General features: G+C 35.7%; 2 protein-coding genes across 2 annotated transcripts; both read left to right on the top strand.

Moving 5' to 3' along the window:
• Positions 1–505: 505 nt before the first annotated feature.
• On the top strand, positions 506–2,713 carry LOC121783865 (60S ribosomal protein L8). Its single transcript, XM_042182043.1, has 2 exons — positions 506–1,003; positions 2,173–2,713. Exons 1-2 carry the CDS (start codon positions 564–566, stop codon positions 2,513–2,515), a joined length of 783 nt encoding a protein of 260 aa, XP_042037977.1. The 5' UTR covers positions 506–563; the 3' UTR covers positions 2,516–2,713.
• A 2,081-nt stretch (positions 2,714–4,794) lies between these two features.
• LOC121783250 (organelle RRM domain-containing protein 2, mitochondrial-like) lies at positions 4,795–7,995 on the top strand. The gene is made up of 4 exons (XM_042181265.1): positions 4,795–5,018; positions 6,254–6,322; positions 6,419–6,525; positions 7,724–7,995. The coding sequence occupies exons 1-4, from the start codon at positions 4,847–4,849 to the stop codon at positions 7,814–7,816; spliced, it is 441 nt and encodes a 146-aa protein (XP_042037199.1). The 5' UTR covers positions 4,795–4,846; the 3' UTR covers positions 7,817–7,995.
• Positions 7,996–15,407: the final 7,412 nt, after the last annotated feature.

The raw sequence follows: 15,407 nt of genomic DNA, 5'->3' as shown, positions 1-15,407 counted from the left end.
TTGGGACAATGGTCTTAAGAATCATTAACTTTGGCCAAAATATGATATTTCCCATTAACTTTGAAACGTGTATATATTATAAGCCCTTGTTAATTTCCCCTGACGGGTCACAGGACTACCCGGATGTGTGACATAACTTATTTAATCTTATGTGGTTGTATTCACCATATTTAAGTTATGACTATTCAAACTTGATTAGATATATACAACATCTTGTCTCTCTTCTAACTCAACCATCGCCGTTGTCGTTGCCGTCGCCGGGCAATTACAGCGGCTAGCTCCTTCCCTCCATCATATCTTTACTTACAATTAATTAATCGATAATATGAAGTTAATAGGAAGAAAATAAATTCATGGCACAGGATGAAAGTAAAAGGTTGGTTGGTTATTAGAAAATAGAGTACCACAACTGAATTTGGGCTAATATGAAAGCAGGGCCCAATAAACCAAAACATTAGCAAGCCCACAAAATGAGCACATTCTAAAACCCTATTTCCGCAGATCATCATCCCTAATTCCCTAATTCTCTATCGCCGTTTCCACACACACATCACTCTGCGAAAATGGGTCGTGTAATCCGCGCGCAGCGTAAGGGAGCTGGTTCGGTGTTCAAGTCTCACACCCACCACCGCAAGGGCCCCGCCCGATTCCGCTCCCTCGACTTCGGCGAGCGCAACGGCTACCTCAAGGGAGTCGTCACCGAGATCATCCACGACCCCGGCCGCGGCGCCCCCCTCGCCCGCGTCACCTTCCGCCACCCCTTCCGCTTCCAGCACCAGAAGGAGCTCTTCGTCGCCGCCGAGGGCATGTACACCGGCCAGTTCGTTTACTGCGGTAAGAAGGCGAATCTCGTCGTCGGCAACGTCTTGCCCCTCAGATCCGTCCCCGAGGGTGCTGTCATCTGCAACGTCGAGCACCATGTCGGTGACCGCGGTGTTTTCGCTAGGGCTTCTGGTGATTACGCTATTGTCATCTCGCACAATCCTGATAATGGAACCTCTAGGTATAATTTAATTGATAATTGATTCAATTGTTGTTTCTCATGCTTCTATTTTATTAGAAATAATTTGGATTTATTTATGATTTTGCCAATTTCATAGAACGCAGAATATATTTGGCTGCTAAATTTGCTCCATATTACCCCTATTGATCTGCTTTGTTGATAGAACGCATGTATTGTGTGAGTAATATAGTTGGACAATCAATGATAAATTTGATCCATATTACCCTTGATTTTTTAGCTATTTAGTAACTAGTTATAAATATTACTCCTCAGATTATGAAATGTTTATCAGTAGGCAAAGTTGTCAATTCAAAATCCCTCAATTTGAATGAGGCATGTATTCTTATGTACATTGTTGGATTCAATTTCAGTTGTTCTACTAGCATAATGCTTGTATTTATGATGCATTTGCAAAACTTTGTTAAAAATTGTTCAGGGATTATGCCTATATTTATTTGTTTGATGCTTGTTGATAGATGTGTTTCTGAACACATACCTAGTTCAATGGTTTATGTGGCCAATTAATGCTGAATTTGGTCCATTTTACCCTGATTGTTCTGCTATTTTGTAGATGGCTAGAGATGAATTATCAGATTGGCAATTATGTATCAACATTTTCTATGTACATAGGTCAATCACACTCACAATTAAACTTCAATTAGGGTCCGATCGGTTCACGGAATTGGAATTGAATTGGAATTAGATTTAAAAATCTATGGAATTGAATTGGATTATAATTCAATTCCAAATCCTTTGTTTGGTAAAATTGATGCAATTAATATGAATTGAATTTAAAGAAATTATGCACACACACTCACATGAGTGTGTGTAGTGACTTTGTGGGTGTGACTCTGTGTGTGTGTGTGTGAGAGAGAGAGAGAGAGAGAGAGAGAGCAGTGCGTGTGTGTATGTCTTTGTGTGTAACTATGTCTCTCTGTGTTTGTGTAACTGTGTGTGTGTGTGATACTGTTTGGAATGATAAATAGGAATAGGGTGAGAAAGTAGGATTGGTGTACCTGAATTAGAATGTCGAAATCCTCAATGTGAATGAGGCATCATGTATTCTTATAGTATTCAATTTCTGCTGTCCTAGTAGAATATTGTTTTCCTCACATTATGTTTATATCAATGATGCATTTTTAAATGCCATGCCTTACTCTTGGCTGCAGAATCAAGCTCCCTTCAGGAGCCAAAAAGATTGTGCCGAGTGGCTGCCGTGCCATGATTGGTCAGGTTGCTGGAGGAGGGCGTACTGAGAAGCCCATGTTGAAAGCAGGAAATGCATACCACAAGTTCAGAGTGAAGAGAAACTCATGGCCCAAGGTTCGTGGTGTTGCTATGAACCCTGTGGAGCATCCCCATGGTGGTGGTAACCATCAACATATTGGTCATGCCAGTACCGTACGTCGTGATGCACCACCCGGGCAGAAGGTCGGTCTTATTGCAGCCAGGAGAACTGGTCGGCTCCGTGGTCAAGCTGCTGCTACAGCTGCTAAGGCTGATAAGGCTTAGGCTTGTGTTTTTGGATGAATAGCTTAATTATCCTGGCTTCGTGTTTTTGTTGGACCATGAAGATTGTTTCTTTTTGTTTTATGCAATTTTGATTTTTATGAGACTTTAAGAATGCAACCTGCTTTGGTTGTTGCTGAAGTTTATGTAAGACCTAGACCAACTCTTCAATGAGACTCCCAAAATGCATTTTACAGTTAATTTATTTTAACGATTGTATTCAAAAGGTCCAAAACTTAACAAAATTAAATAAAGCTCATCATCCACTTTATAAAAAAAGTGTAAAGGTAAATAACGAAAATTATTTTATTGAAATTATAAAGTGAATGTCGTGGTATTTATAGATTAAGCTTGGAAAAAAGTACACTAGATGGATATGGTATATAAATCTTTTAAACAAATTTAAACCAGAGACTAGAGTGATCGATAAATCATAAATTAATACTCCTTTCATTACTGAGTCATTTTATTTTTTTTATCAAAAATTTTATCATCTCTTATATTTTACTCTTATTCATCTCTCTTACTTTATTTCCTTTTTTACTTTACTGTTTCCATTTTAACATTTAAGTAACACATCAATTTCTTAAATCATGTGACCAAACAAAATATCTGAATTTCTTAAATCATGTGCCCAAAAAAATGTCTGAACTACATTAGACGGAGGGAGTATTACATAAACACAATTTTATAACATCTGTTGGCCAAGCGGGTAGGATGATACATTATTTCAAAGGGGTGCATTACCCTCCTTATCACCCCTAATTTAAAACATAGGTCTAATTTAATCCTTTGGATCAACAAATCTAATGGCTTTGATTAAGTATCAGTTGGTACATTATGATATTGTTTTCGTACATTAAAGGGCAATTTGGGTATCAAAACATTAGACGGTTCACAATTCAAAATGCATTTACGAGATTTACGGCATTTATTTTCAAAAGCGATTCATTTCCCTCTCACTCTCTCCCCCATTACTTCCACTCTCTCTCCTCCCTCATTAATAACTAATCGACGAAAACCTTAGCCGCCGCCTCACTCAAAATCACTTATACCGACTCTCATCTCGACGAACGGCATAGAGGACGGCGAATCGGTGACCATCACGAAGCGGGAATTCCGGTTTATAATCAGGAACTTCAGTTTCGACGACGAAGAGTTGGTGGAATAACAAAAGCAGTTCAAATACCGACTGATTTCGACAGCGGCGTGAAAGGTAAGACCCAAAATTTAAATTTTCTTCAAATTCCAGTAGTTTCTAAACTTGAGGGTTTGTTATTAGGTTGTTTTTGTACATTATTTCATATCAATTTTGATTTCTAGGTTAGTTTGTGTTGATGAGGGTTTTTCCATAGTTAGTGGCTGATTTTTGGTTTAAATTTGAATTTTGTTAGTTGATGTTGCATTGTAATTCTCCTTTTCATTTCGTCAACATTATTTTCAAGCTTTCCGTCAACATTAGTTCATCGGTTGTTATTGATTACCCTTTTTACTCAAAATTGAATCTTGATAAAGTTAATGTCATTTACAGTAGCATCCTATATCTGATTGAAATTGACAAAATGTCTATTACAATGGTACATTACTATGTTCTGATACATCATGTAGGTAGATCTGTATATCATGTAGTTGTAATACATTCTTTGTTTGTTTGTGTTTCATCATTAAATCAAATTCGTACATTATTTTAGTCTGATGTTGTACATTATTATTTTTATATGCTCTATTTTTATATGATTTCATTTTTTTTAGTGTTTTGATTTTCATACGGTAAATAATGTTCGAAAATTAGCCTTTAATGTAGGGTTTAATGTTAGGCGGGAGTTGGATCCATACCCTTTGGGTTTAGCAATCCATGGGGCTAGGTTGTAGTACCCACTAACAAAACGAGTATATTGAGAGACAGAATTTTTGTAAACTACGATCAATTGCTAGAAGAATTGATATTGACCGTTATTTTTTTAGAGTGATTAATTATATTAAATCTCTAATTATTCTTTTATTATGATGATAAGTTGGATAGATCATAAACTAACTAACGGAATGTATTAATTTAAAACACTAATATAATTTTTTGTATGAAATATGTAAACTTAATACTCTTTGTACTAAATTGAAACAAATGTAAAACATTTTGTATGAAACATGTAATTACCCCTCTTATTTGCTATTGAATATTTATATTTAAATAAATTCTCGCTTAATTGTTTTATACTCATTTATAAATAAAAGAAAAAAAGGAAAAAACTATTGTAAATGATAAATACACCTAATTTCTCACCCCATTCCCCTTTCTCGTCATTTCTAAAACCCTAATCCAGCTTAAACCCATAAATGGCGATGAGGGCTGCGGCGACGGCGGCGCTGTCCGCTAATTCTCAAATTGGAATGGGATCAGGAATGAAGGCTTTGTACTCTACTTTTTCCAGATTTCCCTTTAAACTACCTGAGTCTAAGATCGAGAAGCGTCCTCCCGCTGATCCCTCTACCAATCTCTTCGTCTCTGGTATCTATCTCCCTCCCCTCTCTCGCGCACACACACACACACATACAAATAATAGAAAAATTAAATTCTGAAATTCATACATCCTGGGTTGCAATTTCTTGGCTGTAGTCATTTTTTGAATGTTTTAAGGGGTAACGATTATTAAGGACCTGCGTAATCTATAATACAGCAATTTGCCGTGCTAATCCATTCCCTGATGTTTGTAATCAAGTTATGATTTTTGACTGAAATGCTAACTATTGCCGTCTCCTGAAATTCAATTTGGGGCTTTAGGGTTTTTCGGTATGTGTTCGTACTGAATTCTGATATAAATACTTATATACGTATGGATGTATAGGAAGCATATCTATTATCTTTGAGCTCAATTTATGCTATTTATCTCTTTTGCTTTTGGATACTGATGGCCATTGCAATCCAAACTTCACTATGCTTACAATATTTGAGGTTATACGCAATTGTTTTGTGACCTGTGAGCTTCGCTTTTACAGAAGAAACATAACGGAAGTTCAATAGGGTTTGAAATAGGCTACCCGGCTTTGCACGCCATGCTTGTTGTCTAGCTTCATATCTCCGTAGGTTTCCTGCTGTATTTATCACTCAGTTAAATTATATAGATGTTTGATTTTTAATTAAACGATCTTATGTAACCAATATATCTATGTTAGGTTTTCTGCTTACAGAGTTTGGTAGTGTTCTATCTTTTCTCATATTCCAATCGAAGTTACAAAATGCTTGCTTTGCTCAAAACATATACTACCTCCATTTCCTAAACATAGGAATTTTTGAAACGACACGAGTTTTAATACAAATTAGTAAAGTAAAAGAGATAGTAAGGAAAAGTGGGATAGTGGACCGAAATAGAAAGGTTTCTATTTTCAGGAAACGGAGGCAGTAGTACTAAAAAATGTCTTTTGTTTGTTATTAGACTACTAACTACTAATAAGCTTATGTATATGTAGCTGTTAATACTTAATATACACAGGGCATGGCAAGGTGAGTATACCCATGGAAAACCAAAAACTTTTAAACCTGTACATATATGTACTTTGAAATGTATTAAACTCTTGATCAGAGTATCATTAGTCAAATTAGTTATAATCAAGCTAAATAACGCCATCATCATCATCATCATCATCATCATCATCATCATCATCATCATCATCATCATCATCATCTACTTTCCCCTCTCCATCATTCTTTAGTTTTTTAAATTCAAATTCGTGTATGATTTCCAGGGCTTAACAAACGCACTACAAGTGAAGCACTTCATAATAAATTTGCTAAATTTGGTGAAGTTGTCCAAGGTATGTTTATCAGTTTATCTTTCTCATTCAAAGGTATTTGTAGTAGGTTCTGGATAAGTTTAAAAGAAATTGGTTGATTTCTACCTCCTTGTGCAGCTAAAGTGGTTACTGATCGTGTATCTGGATTCTCTAAGGGTTTTGGTTTTGTGAAATATGCAACCATAGAAGATGCTACATCAGGACTTAAAGCCATGGATGGAGAGGTGAATATATATACTCTAGATGACTAGTTTACGATAATAAACTTTGAATGCTAACTGGATTGCTTGCACCGAAAATCAAAATTGCATTATGGCCAGTTTCTTACAAGGAGATTCTTAAGCTTGATCATCAGACAGTGTTTTAGGCATAAAGACTTGCGTATATATGTACAACATATGGAGTACTGTATTATATCAGGGAAATATTAGTAATTACTCCCTCCGTCCCAACTAAGTTGAGTCAAAACTTTTGGGCACGGAGATTAAGAAATTGTATTGAAAGGTAGGAGAGAAGAATAAAGTAGGAAACATAAAGAGAGAGTAAAGTAGATGGTGGAATAAATTAAGAGTGATTGAATTTTTGTTTTTTGTTAAAAAGGGAAATGACTCAACTTAGTTGGGACATCCCAAAGAGGAATACGACTCAGCTTAGTTGGGACGGAGGGGGTATTAATTTATAGGTTCGTCGAGGCCTTAAATATACGCTAAGATTTCCTAAATATATTATCTTATTTTTTAATTGATTGCTTTCCGAATTTGCATGACCCCAATTCGGGACCTGACAAATTATCAGTTATATTTAGGTTTTAAATTTATCAAGTATTATTGTATATAGGTTTTAGGGGGGTGATAAACAATCAACCCAACTTTGGAGTGATAAAATAATCATCAATTTGGATGATTACCTGGATTACTTTGTTAATTATCACTCAAATTAAACGCTTTGAGCTTCAGGAAATGTTTGATCCCCATCCCCCCCCCCCACCCAGCTAAATGTTGCTATATGAAATAAATAGAGAATCACCAATACAATATGATTTCACAGTGTTGTATGTCATTGTAATTAATTGTTTAAAGCATTTGTTCACGATTACATGGCTATTTTGTTTTTGCCTAATTGTCATATTTTAGAATGGTGATTTCTCTTCTTTTTTTCTGAAAGAAACTGTAATTGTGGATATTCTTTTGGTGGTTAGAGTATTCTATGTGTATATATATGTGATCTCAAGGCAAATTCTTCATTTTTACTTTTTAAAAGAAGTAACTAAGTTTTAAATCCTATCACTTGGGTTTTCCAATACGTACATATTTCACTGATGTGTTAAAACATAATGATATTGTTAAAATTTATTGAGCTATTTTTATTGGCAATTGTAGTGTGGTTGAAATGCTTGTTGATTGTTGATACTGTGGCTTGCAGTTTTTGGATGGTTGGGTCATATTCGTGGAGTATGCAAGACCGAGAAGTCCTTTACCCCCATTGAACAATGCAGCGCCTCAGCGTCAATGGTGAAGAATCGTCTATCAATGAAACATTGATTTATGCAAACAGGGGTGGTGTAATTCATCCAGTTGGTCTCGCTCTCGCTCTCATTCATGTTTCGAATGCTGCTAGCGTATTTTTTAGATAATCATGTTATGTATACGAAGTTGGTAAAGACATTCAATGAAACACTGGATTGATGCAACTAATTCTGTGTGTGTTTTTTAAACTTCTCCTTTAAATATTTATCTCTGTTTAAAACCAAATTGGTATTCTCTACATTCTTCGCTGCTGGAAGAGTGCGACAGTTTGTTGAAGGATTTAACGTTGTTTCATACCAAAATCAAGGTCCGGCAGCACTTTCTCATTTCCCCAACTAGGCATAAATGAAAAGAGCAACTTCAACTTCTAATCTTAAAGCAGTGACATTAGTTATACATGAAAAAAAAATTAAACTCTCGACAAGGAAAATGGTATGGAGGGATATTCCTCAAAAACTAAATAAAATTGAATTTGTATATAATAATACTATGAATTTGTACAAATTTTTTTGTTAATTGATTTTGAAATCGTTGCAACCAATACACGAATTTTAAAATTTTGAGTTAAAACAAATAATCAAATTCGGACAAAACTGGATCAACTTTTTGGAAAGGAAAAAATTGCGTAAAGATTGTGTTATCAATTAATATTGGTCTTATAAATTTTAGGCGAATTCTGGTATTTACTATGTAATTTAAAAGTAGTTATAAATCATAGTACACTTTAAATTAATGTAATTTTTCAACAACATGTTATTCTTTAATGAAACATTTGAGAATCAGCACGAGATTTATGTAGTGTTATTTTGTGAGTTAATGAAGAGAGTAAGTAAAAGAGATGAAAAATAGAGATAGAGTTGGTTCTATTTTAGGAAACATTTAATTTTTAATGGGAGAATCTTAAAAGGAAAAATAGAGATAGAGATAGAATATTATATTCCACCAACTTATACCACTCACATTTTATTACTACATCTGTCCCTCAAAATTTGTCACTTATTTTTATTTTTGTCCGTCCCTAAAAATTTGTCACCTTTCACTTTACTATTTTATATAGTGGGTGGACCTCACGGTCCACTAACTCATTCTCTCACATTTTATTATAAAACTAATATATAAAAATAGGAATCCACGTGTCACTAACTTTTCAAACCCACTTTTTTATTATACTTCTTGAAACTCGTGCTGGGTCATATGGTGACAAATTATAAGGGACGGATGGAGTATAAAACTACTGTGTATAAGTGGAACCCACGTTCTACCAACTTATTCAACCTACTTTTCTTTAAATTTCTTAAAATCTATGTCCAAACTAAATAGGACCCCTGTTATGGGACGAAGGGAATACAAGACATATTTGATCATATTAGACAAATACTATTCAACGTCAAAATTCGTAAAAAAATATTGTGGCTTTTAAGACCACGGTTAAAATTCAAACTCGCCCAAATTTTTATAATATTCCTATAAGTTATACGCAATAATATTCACACATTCCAAAAATGGGTACGTCTAGAAAATACTAGTAGAAAATTGAATGATTATAAAGAAATAGAATTGAAGAAAAGTGGTAATTAATTGGTGAAGTATACAATACAAGAACTAGCAATTAAAACACGGACAACGTGTGCAATGAATCAGCCCATTGCAGTGAGACAGAGATATCTCCCATCAATTTCTCAAACGACAGCTGGCATACATCGACTTCGACCGCTGCCATCGCGTACAAGTAACTAACTGAGATCTTCATTTCTGTTGCAGTTGGTTGGTTGTTGCAGATCATCATCAATTTCTGCGTCTACGTTTCTTCCCAATTTTGTCATCTTCTATGTCGGTATCATTATCTCCATCTACATCGTTTTAAAATGGAAATAATCAGTTCAATATCAATCATGTACTCAAGGCTAGGATAAATGGTTTACTTTTCTTGCATAGCATCGAATGTAACTAGTGACAAAGTCAAGATTTTGATATTTGAGGCTCAATCCATTATTGATATTTGTTGGTTATTTTTAGTGTCAGACATTATCGAAAGTAGCTGTAGCATTAATAATTGAATTGTGAAAGAGAGAGAATTATGAAAAAGAAAATAATTAGAGAACTACATATATATATATATACACGTGACAAACATGGATTTTGCATGTTTTTAAGGATTAGATTTTACTTGTTTTAAATGTCAATCATGCAAATTACGTTCTTAAATTGCATATTTTATACATTTGGTATTTTTAACGTGTTTGTTGATAAATGATAGAAAAAGGTGAAAAAAATGCCAAAGTGCGGCAGCATCAGTTCAAGCCGATTTTTGCAGCAAATGTGAAGCCCAATCATATCTTAATGCATACTATTCTCTTTGTCTTCGAAAGAGCTTCGCGTGGATATCTCGCACGTCTCAATCGGAGTTCTGTGGAAAAAGTTAGAGCATGCACAACGGTGCTCGTTGCTCGTTGAAACGAGCACCCGTTGTACCGCTGGCGCAGCGCAGGCCTTGCTCGCCGCTGTGCTCTTGCCAGCGGCACGGCCATGCTCGATGCATCGAGCACCGCCGTGCCGCTGAGCATGCTAACGTGGCGCTCCATGATTCAGAATAGAATCTTGCTTGTATACGAAAAACTCTACAATCCACTTTTAACCCGATTCAGTATTATTCGAGCAGATTACATGAATAGAATCAATATGTTAGTAACATATTGATTCTATTCGTGCAATCTGCTCGAATAATACTGAATCGGGTTAAAAGTGGATTGTAGAGTTTTTCGTATACAAGCAAGATTCTATTCGCTCGAACTTGCTCTAAACATGCTTTTCATAATACCAAACCTAACATAAATAACGATATTAGGGTCCTCTTGTCTGTGCCCGAAACCCTGTCCTGATGATTCTCAAAGGCGGCCTGGTAGTCCTGCACGGAAGTAGTTTGCTTGAGGTTAGAGTGAAATCGTAATATAATCCACAAAGTAATCTGGGTCGAAACGGTGACGGGTTGCGCGAAGGAATTCCTCCCAAGATGAATCACAATTATTTGCATGGTAGTAACGGAAAGGGGTGAGCATTCAGGTTTTGGTTCGGTTGTTTGCCCAAACCGAACCAAACTCGAAAATTGAATTTAGTTCAAAACCCAAATCGAACCGAACCTGAAAAACCGAAAATCCAAAAAAATGAAAACCGAACCAAACCAAAAAAATTAAAATTATAAGAAAAACCGAAAAAAAACACACATATATACATATTAATATTTATGTAATATTTTAGTTTATATAATAAATATATATATAATATAATATTAATAGAATATATAATACATATTATATAGAATATATTAAAAGAATATATATATATATATATATATATATATATATATTATATAATAAAATATATCAAATTAATAAAATATAAATTATACTTCCTTCGTCCCACAATAAGAGTCACGTTTCTTACCATAAATGGTAATTAGGTCCTACATTCCACTAATTCATTTCACTAACATTCTATTATAATATCAATATAAAAAAGTAGACCACATATTCCACATATTCTTTACATTTCTTAAAAATCGTGCTCACGCCAAATGTGACTCCTATTGTGGGACGGAGGGAGTATTTAAAATAAAATTTGATTTTTCAGTTTTTTTGGTTTTTTTTCGCCCGAACTGAAACACCAAAAATTTTGTATTTTAAAAACCGAACCGAACCGAAAAATTGAAAAAAACCGAACCGAATTTAAAAAATTTGGCTCGGTTTGGTTCGGGTATTCAGTTTTTGGGTTTTTCTCACCCCTAACGCGGACGATAAGCATCCAGGCCATATAGAGACATTATGTCGGAGGTGTGTCGTGGTAGTTGAAATATGTTTCGATCCTATCGATCCAGTCCTCCGTGTTATTACCATTAAAGCGTGGTGGGTCAATTCATATCTTTGGTCCGTGATCACATGGACCCTGATGTTTATACTCACCGTCATCGTCCATTTTTTCATTGTTCTTGACCTTGTGGTGCTTCGTCGCCTTTGGTGCTGGTGAATTCGCGCACCGCAGCGCGTAGAGTAACTTGGTCAGCTCTTGTGTCGGCCATGACCTTGTTTGTGGTATGGAGTTTCAATGATAACCGAGTCATCATCTCAAACATCTCGGTCAAGCGGACGTTGAGATCATCGTCCTTTGATGTCGATGCATCTGTGTTAACCGTCATGGTGGAGGATCGAGAACACGATGAAAGCACCAATTGATAGCTACACGTATCAGACTATCACTCGTTTGATTTGAAATAGAGAAACTAATGCAATTAAGGCTAGGGTTTATAGGAACCACGTAAGAAAGAAGAAGAGAAACTTAATTCTAATTTCTTCTTAACTTTATTATTAAGAGGACCAGACAACAATTATTCAGGAAAGAGCCATTAAGAAAACCCGAAGTTGTTAGAATAGGGCTCTAATTCTAAAGGAAACTAAATAATCTAAAATTATAAACGTAACAAAAATACTAATGAATATCTAACTAAATCTACTTTCCCTATCTCGGATTCGCGGTCCACTTCCTATGTGATCGTGTAAGATTCGTTGTCGACTGCTGAAGCCTAGGCGGCGACTGGGGTGGTGGTGAGTTCAAGCTACTGTCGGTGTTAGATACGACCGAGTCCGTACCAATATGTCATTCTAAAAATTAATTTTCTCTAATCATTTATCTCAAACTCAAATTTTAAGTAAATGTCACACAAAAGTTTTGCAGTAGCTACAATACACACCCATATTTAGTTGTTGTTCTTAAGAAAAATGCAAAAATAAATTTGAATTAATGTATGAATGGAGAATTTTCTATACCAAAAATGATATTTTGAGTATAACTGGCTATGCCACTGAAACTATGGCCAGTGGCGAACACAATAAGGAAAAATGAAATTTTGAGTATAACTGGCTATGCCACTGAAACTATGGCCAGTGGCGAACACAATAAGGAGTGGGGGAGGGCTTAAGCCCTTCCCAATTCATATTTCTTTAAAATTTTCTACTTTAAATTTTTTTAAAATTTTCGAAATACATACTTAGCCCTTCCCAAACTAATGATACTATAGACTAAATAACTAAAAGTTGAATGTGAAAAAGGGCTGAATTTAAATTTCAAAGAAGAGTAACAACGGCGGCTCTCTTATTTAGGGAAGAAGAAGACGTATTTGTGGAAGAAGACTAATACGAAAAATTAAATAATAGTAATATAATATTATGTGTATTGAGATTTGTTCTAGTCTTGTTTTGACTAAAGTCCAATTTAAGTCCCTTATATTTGCTTAAAATTCTTTTTGGTCTCGTACATTAAGTTTGTAACCTTTTGGTCCCTAGCATATGGTTTTGGTACATTTTGGTCCCAAAAAGGTCACAAACTTAATGTATGGGATCCGAAAGAATTGGAAAATGTACAGGACAAAATTGGACTTTAGTTCTAAATTATAATTAAGTTATTAAATTGATCAAACATTTTGAATCTTAATTTTAACAGAAAATTGTTATTATGGACCAAAACAATATATTTTGGACCAAAAAGTACCAAAACAATATGTCAGGGACGCTAGTATGCTGTATAAAAACATATACTAGTAACTAGTCTATGGCCACGTCGACAAGTAGTTCTTCATCAATTCTTACGGTATTTGGATTTATGTTTGATACTATTTTTAAAATAACTAATGTTTTTTTTTGTGTCATATTGTTAATTTTTAAAAAATGATTGTTTTGTTAATACTATGAATATGATGGTTGCTGAGGAACTAATGTGTCCCCTCAGGCCCTCATTCATTCGAATAGTCCTTCCTGAGAAGGAATTAATTTAACTAAATTCATTTGAGAAAGAATTAATATCCAACTTTAATTGAGAAAGAATTAATTTAAATAAGAGAAATTTAAATTAAACTAAAGTATAGACATAAATAGGTGGATATCAAGGAACATCGTTGGTGGCAAGAACTACTCATCACATGCATTAGAAGGCTTGAAGACATATACTTCAAATCCGACTCTAGATTGATTTTATGCAATTAAGGACCATTGTAAGTTTTACTCCCCAAATCTTACGAATACATCAAAGGAATAAGTTAGAGATGCCCACCGGTTCCGGTTCCGCCGGTTAACCGCCGAACCGGAACCGTGGCAATTTCCTCGAACCGGAACCGTCGCAATTAGAACCGCAATCCGGTTCCGGTTCAAGATTTTTCGAACCAGAACTGTCACCGAACCGCCGGTTCCGGACAGTTCGGAACCACCGGTTAACCGACGGTTTCACTGTTTAGGCGCGGTAACCGAGGCATCAGTCGGGGTAGCTTTTTCGGGAGGGTTGGGGCGGCTGGTTCCGGCAGTTAACCGTGAAAATCGGCGGTTAACCGTGAAACCGGCAGTTTTCGGTGGTGGTGCGGAACACGAGGCTGACACATCGCAGCTTTTGCAGCCGGTTTGTTGACCAAACCGGCGGTTTTTTTGGTGAAATATGCGGTTTTCTGAAATTCAATTTTGATTTTTTTAATTCTGATTTTGAATTCAAATTCATCCATTCCCCCCCCCCTTTTTATCTATAAATACCCCCCTCTATCCCCACTTACATTCACCCCACTTTTGTGTTAATAAGAGTTTCTTTCTTCAATCTCCCAATTCTCTCTCTTTGTCTCACATTTCTCATTTGTGCTATTGTGCTTACATTTGAATTATTCAAGTGCTACTCTTATTACGCATTGTTATACACTTATACTTGTTCCCGTAGTTCTATAAGCTGTCTTTCTTTCTCAATTGCTAAAACAAAAAAATATATATATTATTCCATATTTCTAGTTTTCTACTATATAATTTGTTACTATCAAGATGTCGTCATCCCGAGAAGGTCGTGTTGATAAGGGAAAGGGAAAGTCCAAGAGGCCAAGTCGAAGATCCGTTATTGATGAGGTTTCTCAAAGGAACATGGATGCATGGCAGGTTAATAATTATTATCTACTAATATAATTAATTATGAATTACATTACATTATTGTTCATAATTTTATTTGATATTTACAATATAAATATTATTTTGTAGATTCGAGAAGAGTAAGATATGACCAATGCTATTGCTCTCTTTCGCTCTCAATCCCAAGGCGATGCTTATGTTGGTACCGGTAGTGGTGCTCCCGGTCGCGGTGCCTATTCTCAATAAATTCCAACCCCTGTGAATCTTGATGACGACGATGATGATGATGATGATGACGACGAGGAGGAGGGGGGGAGGAAGAGGCAGAAGAGGTTCAAGAAATGCCACCCCCACCACCACCAAGGAGTCGTCGTGGTCGTGGACACCCTCCTCAACCTCCTAAACCAATTGAAAGGTCTTTAACCTCAAACATCATGGTGAAACATTTCAAGAAGGTACAAGATAGTACCAATCCGGACACTTATAATGTGTATTGCAACTATTGCGAAAACGTATACACATTCCGAAAGGGTGAAGGATATGGTACATTTACCCGTCACATGGAGAAAGCGCAGCCGGTCGAGTTTGGTATCGCTCCAACCCAAACTCAACTCAACTTTCAACGTGGAGTCGGGACCGGGAGTGGGACGGTTTCATCCC

The sequence above is a fragment of the Salvia splendens genome, chromosome 21 (assembly GCF_004379255.2).
Source record: "Salvia splendens isolate huo1 chromosome 21, SspV2, whole genome shotgun sequence".
NCBI classification, from domain to species: Eukaryota; Viridiplantae; Streptophyta; class Magnoliopsida; order Lamiales; family Lamiaceae; genus Salvia; species Salvia splendens.
The sequence above is the reverse complement of the archived record's forward strand: the minus strand, read 5'-3'. Positions and strand labels throughout refer to the sequence as shown.

Coding starts and splice junctions, on each gene's coding strand:
- LOC121783865 (XM_042182043.1), top strand. CDS start 564: ATGGGTCGTGTAATCCGCGCGCAGCGTAAGGGAGCTGGTTCGGTGTTC. Junction 1,004..2,172: donor CCTGATAATGGAACCTCTAG/GTATAATTTAAT, acceptor TCTTGGCTGCAG/AATCAAGCTCCCTTCAGGAG.
- LOC121783250 (XM_042181265.1), top strand. CDS start 4,847: ATGGCGATGAGGGCTGCGGCGACGGCGGCGCTGTCCGCTAATTCTCAA. Junction 6,323..6,418: donor ATTTGGTGAAGTTGTCCAAG/GTATGTTTATCA, acceptor CTCCTTGTGCAG/CTAAAGTGGTTACTGATCGT. Junction 6,526..7,723: donor TTAAAGCCATGGATGGAGAG/GTGAATATATAT, acceptor TGTGGCTTGCAG/TTTTTGGATGGTTGGGTCAT.